The following is a 27,684-nucleotide window of genomic DNA, read 5'->3' as shown; positions in this document are numbered from 1 at the left end:
GCAGCATCGCTAAGTGTGACGGGGCCTTTAGACACTGAAACTTACATAAGAGAGACAGTGAAATGAAAGCGTTGTCTTAATCCTTTGAAAGTAACAAAAGACTGTGGGGGGAAGCTTCTAGTGGTCATTTCACAGTACGGCTTCTCAAAATCTCCAGGGGGGCACTTGCACTTAAATCCTCCGATAAGCAGGTTAATGCAGGTGCCACCATTCTTGCAAACCCCTGGGACACAGCGTCCAGACCTTGAGCTCACTTCACATTGTTCTCCTGAGGAAAAAACACAGAAGACAACATGTTAGTATTCAACCAGCTTCACACTAACAGAAAATAAACTGTACTTATACTATGTCCTTGTGGGAGAACTACCAGATACAATATACAAACAGACTATATAAATAATGTATAAGAAAGAAATATCACTGGATTGATAAAAAATTGACAAATACATTCACAAAGAGGTTTTTACATGTTTTTAAATACATATATACAGTGGGTGCAATAAATATTGAACACATCACCAATTTTCTAAGTAAATATATTTCTAAAGGTGCTATTGACATGAAATTCTCACCAGATGTTTGGTAACAACCCATCCAATACATACAGGCATAGAAATCAAACCATAGATGTCCATAAATTAAGTTATGTGTAATATTGAGAAATTACACAGTGAAAAAGTATTCAACACGCTTACTGAAATTGAATTAACCCCTTCCCGACATGGTACATACTGAAACGTCTGATTTTGCAGTGTGTTCCCGAAAATGGCCATACTGGTACCTCTTGGCGATTGTGTGGGCACAGGAGTGGTGCACGCATGATCGTTGCCGGGAGCTCAGCTTAAGTGATAGCTGAGTCCCGGCTGTCACTGTCAGGAGCGGTATCCGTACCGACCCAGGCTGTTTAACTCCCTAAATGCTGAGATCAATAGCGATCCAAATGCCCCCCCCTCCTTTCTGAGCCCCACAATGTGCCTAAACCACATTTAGCGTCCATATGTTTGCCATTTCTTTACCTATTACTTAATTTTCGGGTGCATGTCTCCAGAAGCACGAGCAGGACATGATGTACGTGTACTACAATGTACTGGGCACTACAATGTACTGGGCACTACAATGTACTGGGCACTACAATGGCAGATTTACAATTTTCACTTGGCAACATCCACTGCTGTTTGTTTTTGGAAAACACCCATGGAGTCAAAATTATTACAACACCTGTAGATAAATTCCCAGAGTGGTGTAATTTCCAAAATGGGGTCACTTGAGGGGAGATTCTGCTCTTCTGGCACTTTGGAGCTTTGTATATGGAGCCTGCAAACTATTCTAGGATAATTTGTTCTCCAAGAGTCAAATAGCGCTCCTTCTCTCCTGAGTCACGCTGTGTGGCTAATCAGTGATGTACAGCCACATATGTGGTATTGTCACATTCACAAGAAATGTGTGACAAATTTTGGTGCCAGTTTTCCCCATTTCCCCATGTGAAAATATAAAATTTGGGGCTGAAAAAAAATCATTTTTGTGGTAAAAATGTAATTATTTTATCTTCACTGCCCAATGGTATAACATTTTGTGACACACCTGTGGTATCAATATGATCACTGCACCCCTAGATGAATTCATTGAGAGATGTAATTTGTAAAATGGGGTCACTTATGGGGAATTCTGCTGTTATGGCACCTAAGGGGCTCTGCCGTGTGACATGGTACCCTCAAACCATTCCAGCAAAACCTGAACTCCAATATAGTACTTCTTACCTTCTGAGTTTTGTACTGTGCCTCAAAGCTAGTTTTCAACTACATATGGGGCACTGGCGAACTCTGGAGAAATTGCGTAATAAATTATACCGTTCATTTTCTCCTATTATCCCTTTTGAAAATTAAAAAACTTGTGGCCAAAGCAACATTTTAGTGGAACAATGGTAATCTTCCATTTACTCAGTCCAATTTTATACAATTCTGTGAATTATCTGAGGGTTAAAAATGCTCACTACACCCCTAGATGAATTCCCTGAGAGGTGTAGTTTCCAAAATGGGGTCACTTGTGGGGGTTTCAGCTGTTTTGGCATCTTCAAGTGAGACAATGAGGCATCTCCAATCTATTTCAGCCAAAATTGCGCTCCAGAATTCAGTTGGTGCTCCTTCCTTTCAGAGCCCTGCCGTGCAGCCAAACAGTACTTTCCCATCACATATGTACATATCAGTGTACTCAGTAGAAATTGCACAACAAATTGTATGGTTCACTTTCTCCTGTTGCCATTGTGAAAATGAAAATTTTATTTTTACATTTTCACAGCTCAACGTTATAAAATTCTGTGAAGCATCTATAGGCTCAAGGTGCGCACCACACATCTAGATAAGTTCCTTGAGGGGTGTAGTTCCAAAATGGGGTCACTTTAGGCACATCAGGGGCTCTGCAAACGTGACATGATGCTGATGTAAAGTAGACATGTGGTAAATGTTATTTATTTCACTCACTTATATAGCGCCATTTTTTCCACAGCGCTTTACAGACATTATCATCACTGTCCCCATCGGGGCTCACAATCTAAATTCCCTATCAGTATGTCTATGGGGTGTGGGAGGCACCAGGAGAACCCAGAGGAAACCCACACAAACATGGGGAGAACATTCAAACTCCTTGCAGATGTTGTCCTTGGTGGAATTTGAACCACTAACCACTGAGCCTCCATGCAGCCCGATTTTATTAACTATTTTATGTGGTTTAACCATTTGCTTTAAGAGCATGAAAATTCAAAGTTTGAAAATTGTAAAATGTTCACATTTTTGGGGTCAAATTTTCAATATTTTCATAAATAAACGCAAATCATATCTACCAAAATTTACTACTAACATGAAGTACATCAGGTCTCGAAAAATCATTTTTAGAATCAATAGGATATGTTGACGCATTCCAGAGTTATTACCTCAAAGTGACATTGGTCAGAATTGTAAAATTTGACCTGGTCAGGAAGGTGAAATCAGGCTGGAGGCTGAAGGGGTTAATGCTTTATACATAAGCCTTAGTTGGTGTTGACAGCTTCAAGATGACTCCTGTATGGAGAAAATAGTCGCATGGAATTGCTCAGGTGTGATTTTGGCCCATTCTTTCACACAAATACTATTTACATCCTGAAACTTCTGTGGGCTCCTTCTATGAACTGAGCTTTAGTTCCTTCCATAAATTTTTCATTGGAGTCAGGTGATTGGCTGGGCCACTCCAGCAGCTTTTCTTTCTCTGAAAGCAATTGCTGTGTGTTTGGGATCATTGTGTTGCTGAACTGTCCACCCTCATTTTAACTTCATCATCCTGGTAGATGGCAGCAGATTTTTATCAAGAATGTCTTGGTACATTTGTCCATTCATCCCTCCTTCAATCACATGAAGTTTGCCGGTGCAAAAACAGCCCCACACCATGATGTTCCCACCTCCAAACTTCAAGGTGTTTTTGGGGTGATATGCAGTGCCTTTTGGACTCCAAACATGGTGTGTATTATGGCATCCACAGAGTTCAATTTCGGTCTCATATATCCAGACTATATTCTCCCAGTATTTCACAAGCTTGTCTAAATGTTGTTGATCAAACATTAAACGTGCTTGAACATGCTTTTTATTCAGCAATGGAGTTTTGCGTGGTGAGCGTGCATACAGGTCATGGGAGTTGAGTACATTACTTATTATTTTCTTTGAAACAATTGTACCTGCTGATTCTCCACAGGTGGTCCTTGGCTCTTGGACAACTCTTCTGATAATTCTTTTCACTCCTCTGTCTGAAATCTTGAAAAGAGCACCAGGTGATGGCCAGTTTATGGTGAAAAGATGTTCTTTCCACTTACGGATTATGGCCCCAACAGTACTCACAGGAACCTTCAGTAGTTTAGAAATTCTTTGGTAATCAATTCCAACAGCATGTTTTGCAACAATAAGGTTGTGAAGGTCTTAAGACAGGTCACTGGTTTTACCCATCAAGAAATTTTTCTTGTGTGGCACGTTGGTAATGAGACACCTTTATATAGGCCATCAGTTGATATTTTTCACTAAGCGGCAGGATTGCTTTCTAATTACTGATAGATTTTTAGCTGGTGTCATGACTTTCCATGGCTTTTTGCAACACTTTTCTTCATCTGTTCAATACTTTTTCCCTGTGTCATTTCTCATTATTACACATAACCCATCCAGTCCACAAAGAAATTAAACCATAGATGTCCATAAATTAAGTTGTTACCGACATCTGGTGAGAATTTCATTTCAATAGCACATTTACAAATATAGTTACTTAGAAAATTGGTGACGTGTTCAACACTTATTTCACCCTCTGTAATCAATGAAGATCTATCTATCGATCTAAGAAGAGCCATGTAGCTGGCACATTAAGGTCTAGAACAATCATAAGTTTAGTCATTATCATTCAGTATTCAGTGTGCTTACTCTGGCCCTTAATTCCACAATGTGCAAGCCATAATAATTAGTATAATCCAAACAGTAATACCAAACATTTACAAAGAAACCTGAAATAATATTCTTCGTGGAGATATACAGGTCTTTAGAAGACACGACTGATGAGAGCAGCTCAGCTAGAAAATGACTAATCTTTGACCAACAATGATTAATCCCTTTACTACAAGAAGCCCTTAGGCCAAATGAGAAAATAAAGGAAAATAATAGGACAAGATGTCTTCTTTGCAAATGGAACACTCTAAAACAAAGCCTTTCACTATAGTAACACTTATCAGTCCCAGGCCGGGTGCTCAGATATCCGTCATTGCTTCTACCTTATGATGATGAATTGTCAGTCACTGCCACCATTGTCTTGTCATTTTGGCGGCGCAGAGGACAAAATAAAAATATAACTTAGGAACACTGTCACGGTTTAACTGGCAGCACTTTAGTGTCGTCTGCGACAGACGAACATTGGCAGACTTATCGGAAGCTGTGATCACAACAGGTGGCAGAACCACCACAAGTAAATATCCTCAGGTAATGACTGCAAGAAGCGGACACAGTTTAATTACTGTACATTAAACCACAAATTGCTCCTGAACAGCTTAAAAGCTGTGTAGGAAAGCAAACATGCCTTACTGGAGCCCTAATCACAGTGATGCCATGCAATGAGAACAGGGATGGACCAAATATTGTGGAGCCGACCAGATGAATCCAAAAGCAAGTGGCCTCCATACTCATAGAAATGAACTGAAAACAACCAGAAAAGTCAGGTACACGTTCTAAGGTTTCCAGGTTAACTAAAGCTGGCCATACACTTTAGATAGCTATCCTTTCCATCTTCCCCTATACATATGTTTTCAATACGGAGAGAGGAGGAAGCCATTGTCAGACAATTCTCACAACGCCTTATGTCCTAATAGAAATCCAAAACGTCGGAGCCTTCTTCAAGAGTCAAGACACCCCATTCTCAGTGAAATCAGTGGGGACACAATTAGATAGTATGGCGATGACAATTCCTAAAATTTGACAACGCCTAAAAGTAGTAAATGGGCATAATTTTGTAAAACTGCACTAAACAGGACAAAGCAGTGTCCCGGTGACCATAACAAAGCAGTAGTATGACTACTAATTTTGAATTCTGTAAATTGCATAAAACTAGTAATTGTTCTTCCATAGTGCTGAAATTTACAGGAATTCTATAATAAACTAGTGATTGCTTTATTTTATTTTTACACATTACAAAAAAATTACAAAAAATGTAAATTAAATTTAAAAAAATAATAAAAAAATCTAACCACACCAGTTCAATATATTTATCAAACAAAATAGTTAGGAAATTAAATAAAATAATGCAAAAAAAAGTAATACACAACAGAGATTTCTATGTTGAGCAGGTCGCTTGTAAATTCACATCATAATCTGTATCTGAGGTCGTGGATTTCATCCTTGAGAACGCCAATGGTGAAAAACAATAACACAAACTTTCAAACTAAATGTAAAAATCCAGCTGAACCTCAAATCCATGTAGACTTTTTTTCTCCTGCATTTGAGTTCACTGCAAATCCACTATGTATTAACAAAAACTTACCAAAATAAAAACAAAAACAGAAAAAAATAACCAATACAGAAGACCAAAAACTTGTAAATCAAAAGATTGACTTTAAAGATGACATTTTACTGGATTTTTATTATTTAAGCCGAGTACCTCCTTCAACTGCCACGGCTCCACTGATTTTGGAACAGTTTTCCTTTTTTTTCTGTGCCCCTCCATTCCAAAGTTAAGCCACATGGTACTAAAGAAGCACATTTTCCTTTCAACCAACTGGGTGTATACCACAGATCTTCTCTGCGGGCACGGCAGTGTTTTGATTGAACACTGTCAAAAAAGAAAAAGAAAACGCCCACAGAGAAGTTCTATGGTATACGCCCAGCTGTTTGATGAGAAAATCTGTATCTTTATTATTGGTGGGCATAATTTTGGAAAGGAGAGTAACAGAAAAAAAAGCAAAACTGTTCTAGAATTAGTGAAATAGCAGCAATTAAGAGGAATTTTTAAAATTCCAGTGAGAGAACCTCTTTAAAGGGCCCCCATACACATTAGCATAAGCCTCATCTGAGCATGTATGTGTAAGTGGAAGTCTCTCAGCCGACCACTATTTAAAGAGGTTCTCCACTACTTTAGCATTGATGACCTAGATCATCAGTGTCTGATTGGTCAGGGTCCGACACCTGGCATGCCCGCCGATCCTACTGATTCGAATAGGAGGCGGTTGTATAGTACCAAGTCGCGGCCGCCAACAACGATAATAGCTGATTAGCAGGAGTGCCGGGTGTCGTACCCAAACCGATCAGACATTAATGACCTATCCTAGGGATAGAACATCAATGCTAAAGTAGTGGACAACCTCTTTAAGGTATATGAGAAACTAAAATCTACTGTGTTCTAAAACCACAGCTTTTTTGGCATTGAAAACTATAGTAAAATAGAAATATATGTAGTGAAACTGGAAGCTTCAGTTATCCTGATTATGACATTCCAAAACATAATTTAGAGAAAACAGAAGAAACTCTTAATTATGCTGCTGTCATGTTACCAGAAAAATGCACCTTGTGGATCAGTTTACCTTGGTGTTAGTAACAGAAGCCTCACTAGATAAGGTAACTTTCATCATGTATAAATTACTGATAATTGCTGTAGGCCAAGGAAGGACCTTCAAAGAAATGGGAGGAAGAACAATGACATTTGACCATGATTATCCTCCAAAGGAAGTTGTTCAGGGACTTTTAAAGTTGGGTTACCGACTGTGATTCGTGGACTGAGCGCTATCTGTGCTCCACGCTCCATCATCAGTCTTTAGTAACTCTTATCGTGAGGATGACAGACTGTCACATTTTGCAGTAGCATATTTCCGAGTTGCCGCCCGTTGAAAGGGTAATATGAAGAGCAAGTAGTCCCTGGCTGGCTGTACATTCCAGCCGGCATTACCACACCAACAGGATTATTCAACTGCAAGTTCATTCACAGGCCGAACAATGCTTCACATTAACATGCAGCGAGCGGCCGCGGCTCACAGCTCACAGATAACACAACTGGTAAAAATGGACTTTAAGGGGCCTGAAATTCACAGCCAAGATTATTTGCAACAAAGAAACAGAGAGTCACCGCAGGGGCTTACCCCAACATGGGGACTTAAACAGCCTCATATTGTAGATGGAAATCTTAGATGCAGAAGACAGGACTGTCCCTAATAGTGGAAGGTGCGGGGACAAGCGACAAGTTTTGTCATGTTTTCTAATTAATATTAATGAGGCAAGCTCTTCTTATACTCAAGACAATAGTAATCTAGTTTCCATTCACATCCATGGCTTCACAGCATACAGACGGCAGATCTGAGGACCGTATACAGGGACACAACCACATCTGACTGTCTCTGCTTTCAGTAAGCTGTGGGTTGGGATGTAATCCCTCCATCCAGTGTGAAATGTCTAAGGTATCGTACTATAAGGTACAAACAGGTGCAAGTGTATACAAAGAGCGCAGAGGTACACGGAAACAAGGTTACTAAACTGCATTACTGCCATATACACACAGTGGCTTACAAAAGTATTCACCCCCTTGGCATATTTTGTGTTTTGCTACATCACAACCTGGAATTTCACAGTTTTTTTGTGGGTTTGCATCAGTTCATGTAAAGAACATGCCTGCAACTGTGAACATTTGGTTTTCTTTTTATTGTGAAGCAAACAACAAATAGGACAAAATAACTGAAAACTTCAGTGTGCATAACTATTCACCCCCCCTAGAGTCAGTACTCTGTAGAGCCTCCTTTTGTGGAAATTACAGCTGCAAGTCGCTTTGGATAAGTCTCTATGAGCTTTCCATATCTTGCCACTGGGATTTTTGCCCATTCCTCAAGCAAAACTGCTCCAGCTGCTTCAAGTTAGATGGTTTCCTCTGGTGAACAGCAAACTTCAAGTCAGACCACAGATTCTCAATTGGATTAAGGTCTGGGCTTTGACTAGGCCACTCCAAAACACTTACATGTTTCCCCTTAAACCATGTGAGCATTGCTCTAGCAGTATGCTTTGGGTCATTGTCTTGTTGGAAGGTGAACCTCCGTCCCAGTCTCAAATCACTGACAGACTGAAACAGGTTTTGCTCAAGAATATCCCTATATTTCACACAATTCATTTTCCCCTCGACTCTGACCATTTTCCCTGTCCCTGCTGTTGAAAAAACATCCCCACAGCATGATGCTGCCACCACGTTTCACTGTGGCGATGGTGTTCTTAGGGAGATGAGCTGTGTTGGTTTGGCACCAGACATGGCGTTTACCTTAATGGCTAAAAAGTGAAATTTTGGTCTCATCTGACCACAGCATCTTCATCCATACATTTGGGGAGTCTCCCACATGTCTTTTGGTAAACTCAAAATGAGCCTTACAAATTTTGTGTTTAAGTAAAGGCTTTTTTCTGCCCACTGTTCCATAAAGGCCACCTCTATGGAGTGTACAGCTTATTGTGGTCGTATAAACAGATACTTCAGTCTCTGCTTGAGTACTGTGCAGCTCCTTCAGGGTTACCTTTGGTCTCTGTGCTACCTCCCTGATCAATGCCCTCCTTGCCTAGGCTGGGAGTTTTGGTGGGCGGTCCTCCCTTGGCAAGGTTGCTGTGGTACCATGATCTTTCCATTTGATGATAATGGATTTGATGGCGCTCCGGGGGATCACCAGAGATTGGGATATGTTTTTATAACCCAACCCTGACTCGTACTTCTCAACAACTTTGTCCCTGACTCGTTTGGAGATCTCCTTGGTCTTTATGGTGTTGTTTGGTTAGTGGTGCCTCTTGTTAATTGTGTTGCAGCCTCTGTGGCCTTTCAGAAAAGCTGTGTATATACTGACAGACCATGTGACACTTACATTGCACACAGGTGGACTTCCTTTCACTAAGCATGTGACTTATGAAGGTAATTCTTGCAACAGAAATTGTTAGGGGCTTCATAGCGAAAGGGGTGAATACATATGCACATGTCAATTTTTAGTTATTTGATCCCATAAATTTAATTTATGCCTATATTTTTCTAACTTCACTTCACCAACTTAGACTATTTAGTGCTGATGAATCACACACACAAATCGGATTACAAAACTATTTAAACACAAGTTGTAAAGTAACAAAATAGGTAAAAAGTAATGATGAGTGAGCGTGCTCGGATAACTTGCTATTTGAGCATGCGCGGGTGTTATCCGAGTATCTTCAGCGTGCTCTGCTAATATGTTTGATTCCCTGCGGCTGCTTGTTTTACGGTGGTAGACAGCCACAACACATGCGGAGATTGCCTTACAAACAGGCAATCCCCGCATATGTTGTGGCTGTCTACTGCCGCAAAACATGCAGCCACAGGGAGTCAAACATATTAGCAGACCACGCCAAAGATACTCGGATACCACCCGAGCATGCTCGGATAGCAAGTTATCAGAACACAATCACTCGTAAAAAGTCAAGGGGGGTGAATACTTTCGCAAGCCACTGCAGATTTCATGTTCTCAGGGGTAATAAAGCAATACACAGGGCACATTCAAATGAATGTGACATCTGCGAAACATAGGACAAGTCTCCCAGACTGACAGACATTATTACTAACTGCTCTTCTCTGTGGCCCCGAGATAATGATCCCGACACTCCTCTTCTCTATTAACAAAGAATTTCCTAAAAGGGCCAAAAATAGACAGAACAAACCTAAAACAATAAGACAAAATATGGAGGCAACCTGGACATTAAAAATTGTGAACCCATTTTATTAAGGTGCTTTTGCCAGAATTATGATGTAAAATACCTTAAAATGTGGTAAAATATGTAAACAACTCAAATTTGTTAAAAAATGTTGCAAATTTTGGCATTTTTTCACCACCCTGGCCACATCCATCAACTTAGCCAACACTGCTTGACGAATTCATGATAATTTATGATGCTAAAGTGGCATAAATTATTCCAAAAATGTAGTCTAGTCCCTGACTGCATAGCATTTCTATTAGATAAGCTAGCTCTCTTCTTAAAATGGGGTAGGTGCCCAGAAGAAAAAGTATATCAGTCATGAAAAAAATATTTGGCACACTAGGAGATAGTAATGCTAATCGTAATGGATTATTTCTCAATCGAAGAAATTTCTGACATTTTGGCCCTTTAAGGCCTTTTTCAAGTATTTTCTGCATGTGGATTGTCTGAAGGAATACTGTCGTTGCAAATCTCGTCGCACTGATGAGTCACAAGATCTGCAACATCAGTATTCCTTCATACAATCCACGTGTAGGTAATATTTGAAAAAGGCCTTCAAGGGCTGAAATGTTGGAAATTTCTGCAATTGAGAAATAAACCATTACGTTTAGCATTACAATCTTCTAGTGTGCCAAGGATTTTTTTCATGACTGCAGTAACATTTCTGGCAGTGGCATATGACAGTTACTTGGAATCTGTCAGCATGTGTTTGCTATTTAATCTGAGAGCAGCATAATGTAAGGGCAAAAAGCCTGATTCCAGGGATGTGTCACTTGCTCAGGAGCTGGCAGTAGTTTCAGTACAATCAGTGTTTTATCAGCAGGAGATCATTACCACAAACTGGATGTTGCAAGCCAGTCAGACTAATCTGCATAACCCCGCCCCCACCACTGATTGACAGCTTGCTGACAATCTACAGTGTACACAGGAAGCTGCCAATCAGTTGTGGGTGGGGTTACACACAACTCAGTATTCTGACCACTCCTACATCTACAGCAGAGAAAACAGGGATTCTTTCAAAACTTATAAAAAAAATTAACTTTTTTTTCTTATATGTAAACGAACTGTTAAGATCTACGGTCTGGACACAAATCTACATGTGAATCTGCCAACAAGGCTCATTTTAATGAACAGGGGCGTTACTAGTGTGAATCAAGTAATGACTGACACTTTGCTCTTATAATCACACACAGCTTTGCACTGAGATCAAAACTACAAAGTACAGCAGAGCTAACATAGTACAGCAGAGCTAACAGAGTAATGAGACAAAGTTCACTTCCGCTGTACTAACATATTTGCACTGCAGGTGCCCCTCATAGTGCTTTAGCTTCCATCTCACAGGTAGCGAGGGTGGGGTGGGGGAGAAGGGGCAGAACAGCAGAGCTGACACACGGCAAATGTGTTTGCACTGAGATAAGGTTCAGCTCCGCAGCAGAGTTGCAAGCACTATGAGAGTACAACTGCAGCTGCAAATATTTGTAATGAGACAAAGATCAGTTCTGCTGTTCTGTGTTAAAGCCCCGTCACACTAAGCGACGCTATAGCGATCCCGACAACGATACGACCAGTCAGGGATCGTTACTGCGTCGCTATGTGGTCGCTGGTGAGATGTCAAACAGTCAGATCTTCCCAACGACGCAGCAATGATGCGGCGACCCGTAAAGATTTGTATAACGATGCACGCCTATGTGTTTCTGTGTCTGAGTCGCCAACGAGGTCGTTGGTAAGGTGTCAAACACACCGATACATGCTACCCAGCAGGACCTCAACGATCAAAAAAAGGTCCAGACCATTCCGACACGACCAGCGATCTCAGAGCAGGGGCCTGGTCGCTGCTAAGTGTCAAACGTAGCGAGATCGCTACTGAGGTCGCTGTTGCGTCACAAAACTTGTGACTCAGCAGCGATCTCGCTAGCGATCTCGCTTAGTGTGACGGGGGCTTTAGTTTTGCTGTAGTGTTAGCTCTGTTGTACTGTATTGGATCTGTTGTACTTTTTTTAGCTCTTCTGTGCAGTGTTAGCTCTGCTGTACTGTGTTTAGCTCTGATCTCACTGCAGGGCTGTGTGTGATTATGAGAGCAAAGTGTCAGTCATTACTTGATTCACACTAATAATGCCCCTGTTCATTAAAATAAGCCTTGGAAGCAGATTCTCATGTATATTGTGTCCAGACCATAGATCTTAACAGTTCATTTATATATAATCTCTGGCAGATTCTCATGCAGATCAGTTTCTGGCCTACAGATCTTCAAAGCTCATTTACATATAAGAAAAACATGTATTTCTCTGGAATAAGACATCAGATCGCAGGTATCATTTCATTCCGCTTCCTATGACCTGCGTGCCCATATACACAGCTTAGGAGGGTTGATCCTAGTGACGGATTCCATTTAAAAGGCACATGCCTCCAAATGAACTAGGCACATCTTACTAAAGCACACTGTCGATCAAGACTTAAAAAATGCCAGTATTGATTAATCGGCCGCGTTGTGCTAAGGGACCTTGGTGTAGTCCTGCTAAGGCTGAAAAACAAGTGGTTTCTATACTTTTTTATATATCTTTAATTTCTAGAATTAGTGATACCTAATGTTTAAAGCTTTTTAAAACAGCAAAAGGGTCAATCTGTGACTTCAACATAAGTCCAACACATAGTCCAACACATAAGTCCAACACAAGTCCAACACATAGTCTCATTGATGGAATAGGTCGCTAATTGTCTTCACACACCAAACCTAGAAACTACATTTGTGCATGCAGAAGTCACCTGGCTAGCTATCTTTCACCCTATGTTCTGTATAACAAGTAGTCGTACCTGTAAATTCGTCATTACATTCACAAGAGTAGCCACCTTCCCTGCTTCGGCACAGTCCATTCTTTCCACAAGGATTGGAGTAACACAGATCAATTTCTGTTTCACAGTAATCCCCAGTAAATCCAGGAGGGCAGCGGCACCGCAATCCATTGATGGGATGAATGGGGCGGAAAAGTACTGTATTGGAGCTTATGAAAGGAGCTGAACTGTCAAATTTTAATACGGAAACGCACTTCATGTAGTTTTCACAAGGCTCTCTCAAGCAAATGTTATCATCAAAAGGCAGGACCCGCTGGGTGGAAATCATTGTGAGCAGCGTTCTGTTTAGGTAAATTTGTTCTTGGAGATCTTCAGAATGGAAGAATTTGTTTCGGACCCCACCAGGAAGCAAGGCAGAAAATGTCACATTGAGAATGTTGGAGCTCACGTCAGTATCATTCTGAATATTGAAGACAAAGATGCCATCCTTGGTTGTAGACAAGACGGTGGCCACTCCTTCCACAAACAGAGAGAGGAGAGGGGATAGAAACTTCTCCTGAGACATGTTTTCCAGCCGGACCGTGATGCTGTTGGTCAACATGTCATCTGTGATGATGGTAACCCGTAAGGTGCAGTGAGCGGTAACACTGTGAACCCCATCTACAGGAGGAAAAGAGCACTAAATTAGTATATAACATGGGGGCATGTGCAGAACACGGAAATGACATATTCTTCTCTACGTATTCAAACGTAACATGTTCATTTCTCTAAAGCTAGGATAATTAAAGGAACTATCCAGAACTATAAAAAAAAAATCTGCATTCTTTCAGGCACTTGAAAAAACACATCACACCTGTCCATGGTTGTATCTGCTACTGAAGCTCAGCTCTATTGAAGTGAAAGGGGCTAAGCTGTAATACCATACATAACCTGTGGATAGGAATGGCGCTGTTCATAGAAATCAGCAACGATTTACTAATACCGAACAAACCCTTTAAATGTCCATGACATCATTGCACAATGGAAGTATCCACATTATCAGATGTTAGATGCACATTTTCCCATCCGTTTTACACAATCTTCGTCCTGTTCAGATGATCTCCTTACATTACAGATCTGTGAGGCTATGTGCCCACGTTGCGGAAATGAAGCAGAAAATTTCTGCTTCATTTCCGCATGTCCTCTCCCAGAAAAACGCATGCGGAATTCCGCACGCGTTTATTGCGCGTTTTCCACATGCGGAATTGCCTTGCGTTTTCAGTGCATTGCACAAGGCAATTCCGCATGCGGAAACGCAAAATTAATGGACATGCTGCAGATTTTTGAACGCAGCATAAACGCTGCGGAAAAATCCGCAGCATGGGCATAGAACTTGCGGATTCTCATTGGGGACAATGGGATGCAGATTACCAAGCGTTTTACAAGCGTTTCCGCTGCGGAAAATCCGCAGCAAAAACGCTTGTAATCCGCAACGTGGGCACGCAACCTTATGGTATAAAATTAATTATGTAATATAAACATATTTATTTGATTAGTGCATTTATGTTTTTCGCATCTTAACAAAATAAAATTCCGCCATTCTTTAGAATAGAGTCGTCCACATGTATACAATGTTCTGATGAAGCGGACATGGAAGCTAAACAAAGGTCTGACGCCGCTGTTATACTACTCCCTGTTGTGTATCTGTCAGAAATTATAAAAAGCTATCAATAAGAAGACCCCACAGAAGAGCCTCAGTCTTCAGACGCTATACCAAAGACAAGACACTATGCCGTACAATGACCACGAATAGCGGGAAGGTTCAAGATACAACAAATCCCAATATAAATACTCCTTGGTTCTCCTTTAGCATTAGCTAAAGCTGAGAACCTTAAATCATCCTACAGAATGTTCCTCCTCCATTTCCAGGCCCTACACCAAATCATCCATAGTCTCTACTACTCAACATCCCTTCCATTAGCAGCTTATCGCCATACATCACGGTTTTATGTCTTATCATTCCTCATGTTCTCCCCAACATAAAATTTCTTTTATGTCTATCCTTCATCACTTAAAGGGGTTTTCCAGTTCAAGCCAATCACTGGGATCAATGGTTAATGTAGTCTACAGATCTCTTGAGCCCATTGGTTGGCTGCAATATCAATATTCTATTCTATCAATATTCTATATTTTATTAATATTCTAGCAGAGGTATCAAATACCAAGCTCAGCTGGTTGGGTGAGTACCAGCTCAGCTTGGTATTTAACACCTCTGCTAGAATATTGATACAATTTTCAAAACAAAAAACATATTTAATGAAAGTTGCAACGATAAGAATATTATTCTGAGATTATCCTATTAAAGACTGGCAATTTTTTTCATTTTTGCACTTTCGTTTTTTCCTCAACTTCTTCCAAGGGCCATAACTTTTGTTATTTTTCTGTCCACATAGCTAAAAGAAGGCTATATAGTTTTGAATGACATCATCCATTTTACTTTATAATGTACTGAAAACAGGAAAAAAAATCCAAGTGGGATGAAATGGTGAAAAAAAAAATGCAATTTCACCATTGGTTTTTATGTTTGTTTTTACGTTGTTCATTATATGGTAAAAATGAACAGGCAACATGGTTCTCCAAGTTGGTACAATTACGGTATGTCAATACCAAACTTGTACAGTTCTTTTTTATTCATTTGGTAAAAACAAAAAAGTCTTTAGAAACAATCTTGGTTCCTGATGCCATTTTCCGAGACCCGTAATGCTTTTATGTTTCCGACGAGCTATGTGAGGGCATTTTTTTTGTGAGCTGACAATTTAATTGATATCACTTTGAAATACTTAAAATACATTTTCACCACTTTTTATTTTATTTTTTAGGAAGGTGCGGTGAATGGAAAAAATGTTTGAATTTTTTTGTCTTTATAGCGATTACTGGTTAATTAATTTTATATTTGAGAGAAAATACTTTTACAGATATAGCGATATATTTTTAACATTTTATGTTTTTTTTAACTTATTTTTTTAGTCTCTTTAGGCAAATTGAGCCTGTGATCCTTTGGTCACTTGTTCTATAAACGGAAATACCAATGTATTGCAGTATATAGTGTAAATTACAGTCTTATAAGAAGCTCAGCCTGTGGCTAGGCTTCATAGTAATACCAAGATTGCAGTCATAGAGGCCTTCACTGGGCCCCTAGCATGGCATCCATTGGTACCCCATTATCACATTTTGTGGCTCCAATGAGAGCTGGTGCTCACGTACTTGAAAGAATTCCATAGCTTGACAGCGGCATCTAAATGGTTAACAGCAGCGATGAGAGCTCAGCTGCTCCTGTTAGAGATTGATGCCAGCTATTTAACACAGCTGGCATCTGCCATGTGTGGTGAGAACCCAGCTCTTTCCACGCTTGTGGACCACAGAGCTATATGCACTAATGGGTTAAGTAGATATAAAGTTTGATAATTATTTTCAACAATTTCTGACAGTGACTGCAAAAGCTTTCATCATTTTATTTCACCAAAAATTAAAAAAAATTAAATTCATGTAAATTAAAGGGCTTCTCTAATTTACAAAACTTATTATCAAACACCCTAACAGCACGTTTTTGTAAGAAATCAGTCATTATTTTTCATCTAGCCATCAGTATTAGGTATCAGGTTTGTGTCAAGAAAACTAATGTATCATAATCAGCCTTCGAGAGGTCAACAGTCCTGCAGAGTGACTGCACTTATCAAATTAGACAGGACAACCCCTTTAAAGGGAGCTTGTCAGCACGAAATGACAGTTCACACCAAGCACAGGCCTTCAGTGCATGCACCCTTAGCATCTCAGTGTGTCTTCCCGCATGTCCTGCCCCTTGCTGGCTCCCTCAAAGAGAATCTGTCATCAGATTCATGCTGCATGTGTTAGAACTCTCCTGTTAGGTTTTTTCTATTTTGCTGGTCACATGACCTTTTTGCCTATTTAATCCTGCTCCGCCCTTCTGGCCATGCTGGACTTCATTGTAATTTCTACTCTTAAGCTAGCCAGGTGCTTTGTAACCTTTCTCAGTCAGTTTAGCTAGGTCTTTTGACCTTTATGTTCTATGTTGTGTGTTTGTCTTTTTACTGCTACAATTTCTGCTAGGAGGTGTCCATCTTTCTCCCAGTCCCTAGTTCTTGTAGGGATCCCTCCCTCACATCTATAGGTCTTCGTTCAGACTAGCTGAGGACTTTAGCGGGTCTGATCGCAGGATCAGGTTCCCCGTTACATCGTAGGGATCTAGCTTAGTTCTATTGTATGGACAGATCTCCTGTCTTTCCTTAGTGCTTGTAGCCTATCATAACAGCGTGAACCACGGGCATCATGAATCAGACAGCACATGGTATGTTTTACTCTTAAACGCTCTGGTAGGTGTTGCAAAGCCGGTAGGTCCCTCGTCTTCCTGTCCCTTTTGAATAACATTTCTCTTCCAATTTGTGCATAGCTTTCTATCTAAATGCCAATAGGGACTATGGCCCTGATTCATTACTGCTTTTGCGACTTGTTTATCTAGTTTTGTGTGTTTTGAGCCCTTTTTTTTTACACCCAATTCATTATTCTATTTGGACCTATTTGAAGTCTATTTTGCCTGTTTTTTTTTTTGTTTTCCGCTTTGTTGGCGGAGTTTAGTGATTCCAGATTTCTTTACCTGATTTATCAATTGCGACTTTTTAAAAAGTCACAAAATTTGGCACGACTCTACTCCAGTCCCACCTGGTATGTTTTATGCTTGCTTCTCAAAACTCGCATCTTTTGCAACATTTTGAAAAAGATGCAACTTTTTGCTAACAAAGCTGTAAAAATGTTTAAGGGCAAGAAAGAAGCCCTATGTTTGACTTTGTACCAAATTCATGAACCTCGTGCGCCATTTTTATGAAACTGGAGCAATAAACTTCAGCGAATACCTCAAGACAAAAACTGAAAAGTGACTTAAAAAAATGGCAAATGATGAATCGGGGCCCATGTGTTTAGGCTGACTGTCCCTTTGACTGACAGCTCTCTCTCTATGTACACACATCAAGAGAGACCTATTAGTAAAAAGGGAATGACTTTGTAAATGTTTTTCCCAACAATATGCGCTCCTGAAGGATGATGATGGAACTTGATATTCGGATTCAAAGAATTTTTATTTCAAACTAAAATACAACCGGTTTCGACTTCTTTGAGTCTTCCTCAGGTATAACATCATGCATATAAACAGATCTATCTACACACATTTTATAGCAGATATCCCTGCTTGTCATTTTGGGTGGAGACTGAAAGATCTGTTTTTCAGACACACCCAGATACTCAGATATGCAGGATTTTGCACTCTGAGGAAGACTCAAAGAAGTCGAAACCGGTTGTATTTTAGTTTGAAATAAAAATTCTTTGAATCCGAATATCAAGTTCCATCATCATCCTTCAGGAGCGCATATTGCTGGGAAAAACATTTACAAAGTGGTATTGCCTATGAAAGCTCTGTCCAGTGCTCTCATCAGCTCCCAGATTTCTGCAGCAAACTGAATGGAAAGAGGAATGGAGTGATCCACTGATTGGATTTACATGCTTTACCTCAAGATACCAAATAGGTGAGTGGATTTATACTGAGTATATACCCTTGGAATCTAACTACTACACTTAGAAGCCTGCGCTTCCTATTTTCTCTCCCTACAATCCCCTCTTGTTTCATAAAAAGGGAATGAGGAATAAAGAGAGACCTATTAGTAAAAAGGGAGTGAGGCTTAAGGAGAGACCTATCAGTAAAAAGGAAGTAAGGCTTAAGGAGAGACCTATCAGTGAAAAGGAAGTGAGGCTAAGGAGAGACCTATCAGTGAAAAGGAAGTGAGGCTAAGGAGAGTCCTATCAGTAAAAAGGAAGTGAGGCTAAGGAGAGACCTATCAGTAAAAAGGAAGTGAGGCGTAAGAAGAGACCTATCAGTAAAAAGGAAGTGAGGCGTAAGAAGAGACCTATCAGTAAAAAGGAAGTGAGGCATAAGGAGAGACCTTTCAGCCAAAGAGAATGGGACCGGGAGAAGCTGCCGGGGACCTGCCTCGGACTAGTCAGACACATATACTCTGAAAAGCCAGCCTGAGACTATTTTCTTTGAAACATCGCAACATTTCAGAGTAAAACATACCAGCCAGCGCCTAATTCATTCTGCTCATGGTTCGGGAGGCAGAATTCAGATGGCATGTTCTCTTGAATCTTTATTCTGCAGTTCGATCACAAAGAAAGCAGATCATTACCCAGTGCCTACTGGACTTACTCAGCTAACAGTGGGAAACCCCTCATTCATAAAAAGATTACCTACCAAGTGTGACTCTTGCCTGCTGCCCCATCCTGGAGGACCTAACACATCCATGCGTTACTAGAAGAATCTATTGACTTCCATGAGCAGACTATAATGCTTATTTATCCCTGTGGTGGAGCTGCAAAGAAAATAACCATCCAAATATTTTCCCAAATGAAAATAACAAGCTATTTATTTCCATAGTTGATTGTTCACTTGGCCAGTATCTCGTCATAAGTTCCTGTTTTCTATAAAACATTATCATGCTATATGAAATAGTATAAAGGCAGGTAATCTAGCGGAACTTGCCACACCTTTCAGATCCATATCTGCAAACCCAGCAGGTGTAGGAGGACGTGTGCACATATAAATATAATATATATGTGTTGTTTGCATTAGCTCCTGGCATGAGTGACATCATGTTAGACACATGGAAGGGAAAGTGACATTAGTTTTGGACGGCCGCCACCGGAGCCACGCATAACACTTTAATCAATAGAAAAATGTGTTTCCTGTTTTCTGAAGGATGAAACAGATGAAAGCTGATTGCTATCACTAGTCCGGTAAGTCCGGTACATCATTTTCCAGAGAATGGTCTGGGCCGCTGTAAACTCCCTCTGGTAAACCCTACATTTAGCCATGTCAGGTAGCATGTGGTAGACAAAGTTATAAATTAAAGCTAGATAACAAGTTTGGGCTTGGTTAGGACTAATCTTCCCACAAACAAAAGATACCAAGACTTTCCTTTATTGAGGATCATTAAAGAGTAACCATTATTTTAATTTTTATTTCATAAATCAATTATACACATGAAAATAAACAACTTTGTAATATATCTGATCAGAGGAATCTGCTTCTTTCTCCTCCTGCATTGATCTTTCACTCTCAATTGACGGGTAAAATCTGTATTCAGTGAAGACAGATATTCCCGTTAATAAAATAGGAGATGGCGGTGCTTTTAATTCTGTGGAAAAGGGAGAAGGAGAAGGGAGAAGCTAAGGGCAGACACAGACATTCTGCTGCAAGTTCTCCTGAAATAACAGTTACAGTTCTCCACAGAACTTTATGAGCACCAACTGTCATCTCCTCTCTCAGTAATGGGGAAATGTGTATTCACTGAAGACAGATTTTCCCATGAATTGAGAATTTTGAGAACGATCAGTCCAGGAGCAGAAAGAAGCAGATTTCATGAATAAACATAAAGATTATTACACTTCAAAGAGTAATCGTCATTTTACTTTAATTTGTATGCATCAATAGAATATATGAAAATAAGAAACTTTGTAATATATCTTATTAAAGAAATCTGCTTCCTTCTCTGCCAGGACTGATCATACATTCTCAAAATTCCCAATTCACAAGGACAATCTGTCAGTGAACACATATTTTCACATTACTGAGATAGGAGATGACATTTGGTGCTCATAAAGTTTTATGGGAAACTGTTGATTTAGGACAACTTTCAGCAGAATTTCTGTGCCTGCCCCCTCCCTCCTCATCCCCTCTCCATATAATTTTAAAAGCACCAACTGTCATCACTTATCTCAGTGTTAGGAAAATATGTCTTCACTCAATACAGATTTTACCTATGGATTGAGGATGAAAGATAAATACAGGAGGAGAAAAGCAGATTTCTCTGATTAACTAAATTACAAAGTTGCTTATTTTCTTGTGTACTATTTATGAAATAAAAATTAAAATGACGGTACTCTTTAAATTATTATTGTCTGTGCAAAACTGTACCTAGATACAGTCCATCCTATAATCTATAAAAACTACAGGATGCTTGTTGTCTTTCAGATGAAAGGGCAGATTATTACACTGATTTATAGCATTAGTGCTTTATGAATTAATTGAATCCACTTTTTAGGAGATCTTTCAGTAATCTCAAATGGACCCATGCCATAGCAATCAATATGTCCAAGCTTAAAGTTCCCAATACTTAATGCTTTCTACATTTATGTGCAAATCAAACAAAGGAAGAATCATTATAAAGTGGATGACAAGAGCTCATTGTCCAAGCACACTACATAGGTGCTAAAATGTCAAATATAAATGTAAGGAATGACAGGTTGTGTTTGTACAGAGAACATCTGTCAACAAACCAGAATGTGTTGTGTCCTACAGGCTAATTTGACAGCAAAGGGATTAATTTAAAATAATTCATTATTAAATAATTTATGAAGCAAACAATATACCGGCTTAGGCTATAGTAAAGATGTGACTACAGCCATTTCGCTGCCTAAATACAGGTATAAACCTTTTATTGAGCTCATGATGAAGATACATGAGTAATACAGCTTGTTTATTTAATAGCAAGATCCACCTTATAATAAAGATATAAATCATCCAATGAAGATAGGATCCAGTCTCAAAGAACATGATCTCACAGCCCAACCACCCTGAAGAGGATGCCCAGGATTAGAAAAATAGGTGTTTTTCTTATCCAGAAACAGAGCCCCTTTTGTACATAGTTTGTTCCGGGTATTCAAACTCTATTTCTAAGAGTAGGGCTGCAATACCAGACACAGTCATTGAATAAAAGTGTCAGTGTTTAAGGAAAAAGCAGCAGTTTTTTTCATATCCTGCAAAAACTATTTAAAAGCAGTCAGCAGCTGAAGTTGGTCTCGTCACGTGCAGTGCGCAGGGATATCTGCATGTGCAGTGCGCAGGGATCTCTGCATGTGTAGTGCGCAGGGATCTCTGCATGTGCAGTGCGCAGGGATCTCTGCATGTGCAGTGCGCAGGGATCTCTGCATGTGCAGTGCGCAGGGATCTCTGCATGTGCAGTGTGCAGGGATCTCGGCATGTGCAGTGTGCGGGGATCTCTGCATGAAACACTTGTATGCTGTGAGTCTCCTGGTTGAACACTAGAGCTATGGGGAGAGATTGGACAGTGTCATGCACACAGCCCAGAGCAACTGCACAACAGACCACCCACCTTCAAAGTTCAGGCTGCACGATGGCTCAGTGGTTACCACTGGAGATTTGCACTGCTGGGGTCCTAGGTTCAAATCCCACAAAGGACCGCATCTGCAAGGAGTTTGCATCATGTTTGCATGTTCTCTGTGTATTTGTGTGGGTTTCCTCCCTCACTACAAAGATATACTGATAGGGAACTTAGATTGTGGGGACAGTGATGATAAAGTCAGTAAAGTTCTGTGGCATATGATGGTGCTATATAAATAAATAAAATAAAGTTCCCTCTCCTGGTCTTGATTCTAACAACAAAAACATATACAGGTATGTTTAATTACTACCGGACTACCATAGACTTTATACATTTGGGAATTCCATACTTTGCCCTGCAATAATGAATGATGTTCTAAGACATTGATGCAGTGTGTGTAAGAAGTTAACACAAGATTGTGTAGCTGTGGAGGTGGAAACTGGCTGTCAGACACAGTCAGACTCCCAGAAAGAAGATAAACATAGCTTAGTACCATGTTTACCCTGTTCGATCTCTGTATACACAGCGCTAAACCAGCGATTGTGTATATAGATTAGGAAGCACTGACAGTGCTTCCTCCTCCATACCCTGCTGATATGTAATTGCAGGGTGTAGGTAGGGAACTGTTCTGTTATGCACGAAGGATGCTGAAATTCCCATTTAACTGGAAAAAAATACTAATTACAGGGGAAATTGGCAATAAAAAGTATTGTGTTAAAATGCCCTCCCCAAAAAACCTTATGGGAGTGTGAAAAATAAATAATTAAAAAAATATATATATATATATAAAAAAAAGCATAAATGAAAAAATAAAAGTTAAAAAAAGACACTGCCAGTTTGAATCGCTGCTTCAAACCCTACCCCCAAATATGTCAAATATATAAAAATAATCTCTATGGAAAGGGGAACGTAATAAAAATGTCCATTGTGGGCATAAAAAAAAAAATGTGAAAAATCAACACATTTTTAAAATCAGTTAAAAAAAGCCTCATGTATTGTGAAAAAAAAAGAGGCAAAAATTATATGATTTTCCAAAGGAGAGAAAATGTTTGAGCCGTTAAAAGCGCTTATGTGAAAAAACTTGAAATGTGACTGGTCAGGAAGGGGGTATTGACCGGTCCTGAACTGGTTAAACAGCTTTCAGGGTCTCCTAGTACTATCAGCAGTTTTCAAAGTCAAAACCCGCTGACAGATTGCCTTTACCATAATCTATTGTCAACTCTGTAGAACAGTGAGGGAATTCCCTCTAAGCAATAATTTACTGCCCAAGTTGAAGCTGTGTACAACCAGCAGTCAAACATGATGCACTTGGGATCTGAGGCTGGAGTAATCCAGGAGGTCAAACATGCAGACTCCTACCTATGACTGCGCCTCTGTCTCACTCAGCTGTGACTTTTCCACACTTTTCCCACTCTACTGAGAGGCTGGCAACAAAATGGGGTCAGAACTGTTCCGACCGACATATACAGTATACATCTGAGGCCGCTTGTAAGCTGTTGTTATTTCGGTGCATTGTTAAGTTTCCACACTGCGCAGTGACCTCATTCCAATGATATTACAGCTGCTACCCAAAACCATACTGGTTACCCATGTTACCCCCTGAGAAGTTGTCACTTCAGATTTATTGTTTCCCTCCTGTTGACCTCCAGCAAATCAGCCACTTGTCACCGGTGGAATTCCTGCCATAGTTGTGGCAGAACTGTACATGCAGCGCAGCGCGTGTCCTCTAAGCGGAGGCCCAGGATCTGGTGACTCCACACCTTCACTACAGGTGGACCAACAGGTAACATTAGAGAAGAAACCTCCACAACAGTGATTGGCAGAGGAACGCTAAAATGAAGAAACATAATACAGAAAAAAAGAGGTCTGCTAGAGTCCAAGTGGTTGGAGCTACATACTAAGCTGATCATCCAAAAAAACAAACATTCAGGTGTGTTTTCAAAGGGACTATTACTAAATGAATGATGACATGCTGATTAACCCATACTATGTAGGGAGGAGATCAAAGAAAGAACATAAAAGCCAACATGGTAGCAGTAATTGCCATTCATATGTGTACATAAAAACACTGCATCTCACTGCTTTGTAGGGGTATACTTCTATATACACAGAAATGTTGGTACACTTCTCTCCTCCAATGCACCTCAACAACATGGGTAGTTAGGGAGAAACATCAAGCTGGATATATTATGGCCTTTCAGAAAGAAGAGCGACATTTGTTGATGAGCAGAGCCAATAGTATGTGTCGTTGCTCTAAGGCAGGGTAAGGGTTAATACAGGACTTGACTCATCTGCTGGTATTCCACTGCCTGCAGCCAGTGTTGATTCTGTCCCAGATAGAGTTACACAGGTTTTGGGTGGTGTCATCACTATGTAGAGATAGAAGACAGATTGCTCACCAGTGCAGCAACCACTAGTAGAAACCCACAATAGCAATACGTGAAGACCACAAGCGATTATGCAATTGGGCATAGGTTTTCAATTAGGAGGGGGGAAAGTTGGTGCCGGACCCCTCTGGTGTCAGTTTATCATCCCCTGAGAACGAAAGGATCGGAAGTTTGAATTTAAATTGCCCAATCGCTCCCACCGCTAACATCATCTGTCGTAGAAGAGGCAGGAGGCCCCTATAAACATCAAATGGTCATTGGGCCCCATTAAAATCCATGGGTTTGGTCAATTTTAATCTACTCTGTGGTGGTCTTTAGTCTTCAGGAGCTAGGAGACAACAAGGTTCAGATAAGATCAAACTTCATAAGCCAAACTGTATTGTTGGACCTATGACTAGAGATGAGCAAACCAAAACTGCAAAGTTCGGGGTTCATACGGGACACCTAGTGTCCAGTGCTGAACTCCGAACACGGACTTCTCCTTGAAGTCTGTTTTAGTTCCAGAGTCCGGGGAGCAGAGAGAGAGAGAGAGAAATTTTCCAGAGAGAGAGAGAGGTGCTCAGAGAATCGGCATGTTAGGAGAGGTACGCACAGGGGCTCAGAGAATCGGCATGCTAGGAGAGGTAGGCACAGGGGCTCAGAGAATCGGCATGTTAGGAGAGGTACACATAGGGGCTCAGAGAATCGGCATGTTAGGAGAGGTACGCACAGGGGCTCAGAGAATCGGCATGGTAGGAGAGGTACGCACAGGGGCTCAGAGAATCGGCATGTTAGGAGAGGTACGCACAGGGGCTCAGAGAATCGGCATGGTAGGAGAGGTAAGCACAGGGGCTCAGAGAATCGGCATGTTAGGAGAGGTATGCACAGGGGCTCAGAGAATCGGCATGTTAGGAGAGGTACGCACAGGATTTTCTAAATCCCATGATCACGATGGTGAACCATTCCGAACATATTATGCAACCGCTGAAGCAAGCAACAATCCCTCTAATGTGAAATTCTAGGAGTTGCTCCCTTTAAAACACATGTGGTTTGATAACAAACAGGTCGGGCACCGGGGAATGTCAAATTTCTCCTTGTTCCTACAAACGTACAGAGTGTTATACATTGGCTAAGGAGACGTAACCATACAGGTAAGAAACACTATAGACAAGATAGAAAAAACAAATATGCCCCAGTCCATAATGGGAGAAAGGATTTTCACCTTTTAAACAAAGGATTTTCTGCTTTTAAACAAAGAAAACTCGCAAAAAAACATTAAAGAAATTATATTCTGACGTGTTCACAGTTTACATTTAAACTGGGCCTGAACCCCACCCCGCTGTGTGCCTGAAACCGTCACTTCTGCTCACGCCCTTCAATAAAGTCTGGGCCTCAAGGAAGAAAAACCTGTACAATAGTTGAAATCACCTGTAGACCAGCATTTACTAAAGAAGCGCTGACTAATGCACTCTCCAAGACGAGCACCCTGGAAGTAACATGCATTGTTTGAAATATATGGGCAGGACGCAAAGTCTGGGATAATGTTACATGCCGCAGTCCCAGAAGACTCGTGAAATTATATATCTACGGCCATACACATTGAGGGAAACCGCTCCTCTTGTGCACAGTACATGTGGCTAATAAACAGTGATCTGTTACTGCCGTGACCACTGGGGCAACATAATAGCCGGTATGACCACTGGGGCAATATAATAGCAACTATGCCATCATGCCCAGGGCTTGGTAAGGGACTATAATGTTTGTCATTAAAAGCGCACATTGATCATTCCAGTCATTTATAACCCGTGGCTTCTTAGCTCTACTCAATACTGTCTTTAGTACACGCAACAGAACATATTAAAGAGAATTTGTCACTGTCAGGATTTTGCCACCTAATGTAAGAACAGCATAATACAGAGACCCTGATTCAGGAATGTGTCACTTACTGGACTGCTTGCCCAGGAAATTATCATTAGAGACTACTAAACTTGTTGCCATGTAGCGCTCCATATGCTTAAGCTCTGTATAACCCCACCACTGATTGGCAGCTTTCTGTGTATACTGCACATGGGCAAAACCCTGCCAATCAGGGGTGTGCACGGGGTTATACAGAGCTCAGAATTCAGAGAACTGCTAGATGTGCAGCAGAGAAAACAGGGATTTTAACAAAACTGCAGCAAGCAGCCCATTAAGTAACACATCACTGGAATCAGGCTGTCTGCCCCTACATTATGCTGCTCTCAGAAGGAGCAGCAAAAACCTGGTGACAGATTCCCTTCAAGGCTGCGTACCCACTATGCATTTTTCAAGCGTTTTTGCCGCGGAATTTCCGCAGCGAAAACGCTTAAAAAACGCTTGGTAATACGTGCCCCATGGTCCCCAATGATAATACGCATGTGCTGTGCACATGCTGCGGAAATTTCCGCTGCGGATTATCATTGCGGAAAAATACGCAGCATGTCGATTAATTTTGCAGACACGCAGCGTAATCGCCGCCATTGACTTGCATTGGACCGCATGACATCCGCATCACTGCATCTGCACAAGCGGATATCACACGGTTCAATGTGCGGATGGTACCCAGGTCAAGAGGAGAGGAGACTCTCATCCAGACCAGGGTACCATAGAAACTGTAAAAAAAAATGTAAAATAAAAAATAAAGATTATACTTACCTTCCGATGTCCTCCCGGTGTTTTCTCCCCTCCGTCTGGTCTGCTGTATGGGTCGTGGTGGTGTGAAGGACCTGCCATGACGTCATTGAGTCATGTGACCTGACACATGACTCAATGACATCACCGCAGGTCCTTCACACCACCGCGAGCCGCCCAAGACACCGGAGAGAGAGAAAACACCGGAAGGACATCGGAAGGTAAGTATAATCTTTTTTTTATTTTTTACCATTCTTTTTCTTTTTTTTTAACTAACTTGGTCACACTACTATAAATCTATGCCGGTTGCATGAATTTATATAGTGTGAACAAGTTGTCAAGCACTTTTCCAAGTGATGCTAAAATCGCTTGGAAAAGCACTTGTTACCCGCATGCAGAAATGCATGCAAAAACGCTTGACAAACGCTTCCACCT

General features: G+C 40.7%; 1 protein-coding gene across 4 annotated transcripts in view; it reads right to left on the bottom strand.

Moving 5' to 3' along the window:
- CELSR1 (cadherin EGF LAG seven-pass G-type receptor 1) overlaps positions 1-27,684 on the bottom strand; it is a 171,890-nt gene that overhangs the window by 81,975 nt on the left and 62,231 nt on the right. For all 4 annotated transcript variants that reach the window (XM_073652148.1, XM_073652149.1, XM_073652150.1 and 1 more), the window contains exons 2-3: positions 13,032-13,670; positions 46-268 (exon numbers count right to left, since the gene is read on the bottom strand). In XM_073652148.1, coding sequence (XP_073508249.1) covers positions 46-268; positions 13,032-13,670 — 862 coding nt within the window. The remainder of the gene's footprint in view (positions 1-45; positions 269-13,031; positions 13,671-27,684) is intronic.

Source organism: Phyllobates terribilis, unplaced genomic scaffold, assembly GCF_046119375.1.
Source record: "Phyllobates terribilis strain yellow unplaced genomic scaffold, ASM4611937v1 Scaffold_11__3_contigs__length_659146591, whole genome shotgun sequence".
Taxonomy (NCBI): Eukaryota; Metazoa; Chordata; class Amphibia; order Anura; family Dendrobatidae; genus Phyllobates; species Phyllobates terribilis.
The sequence above is the reverse complement of the archived record's forward strand: the minus strand, read 5'-3'. Positions and strand labels throughout refer to the sequence as shown.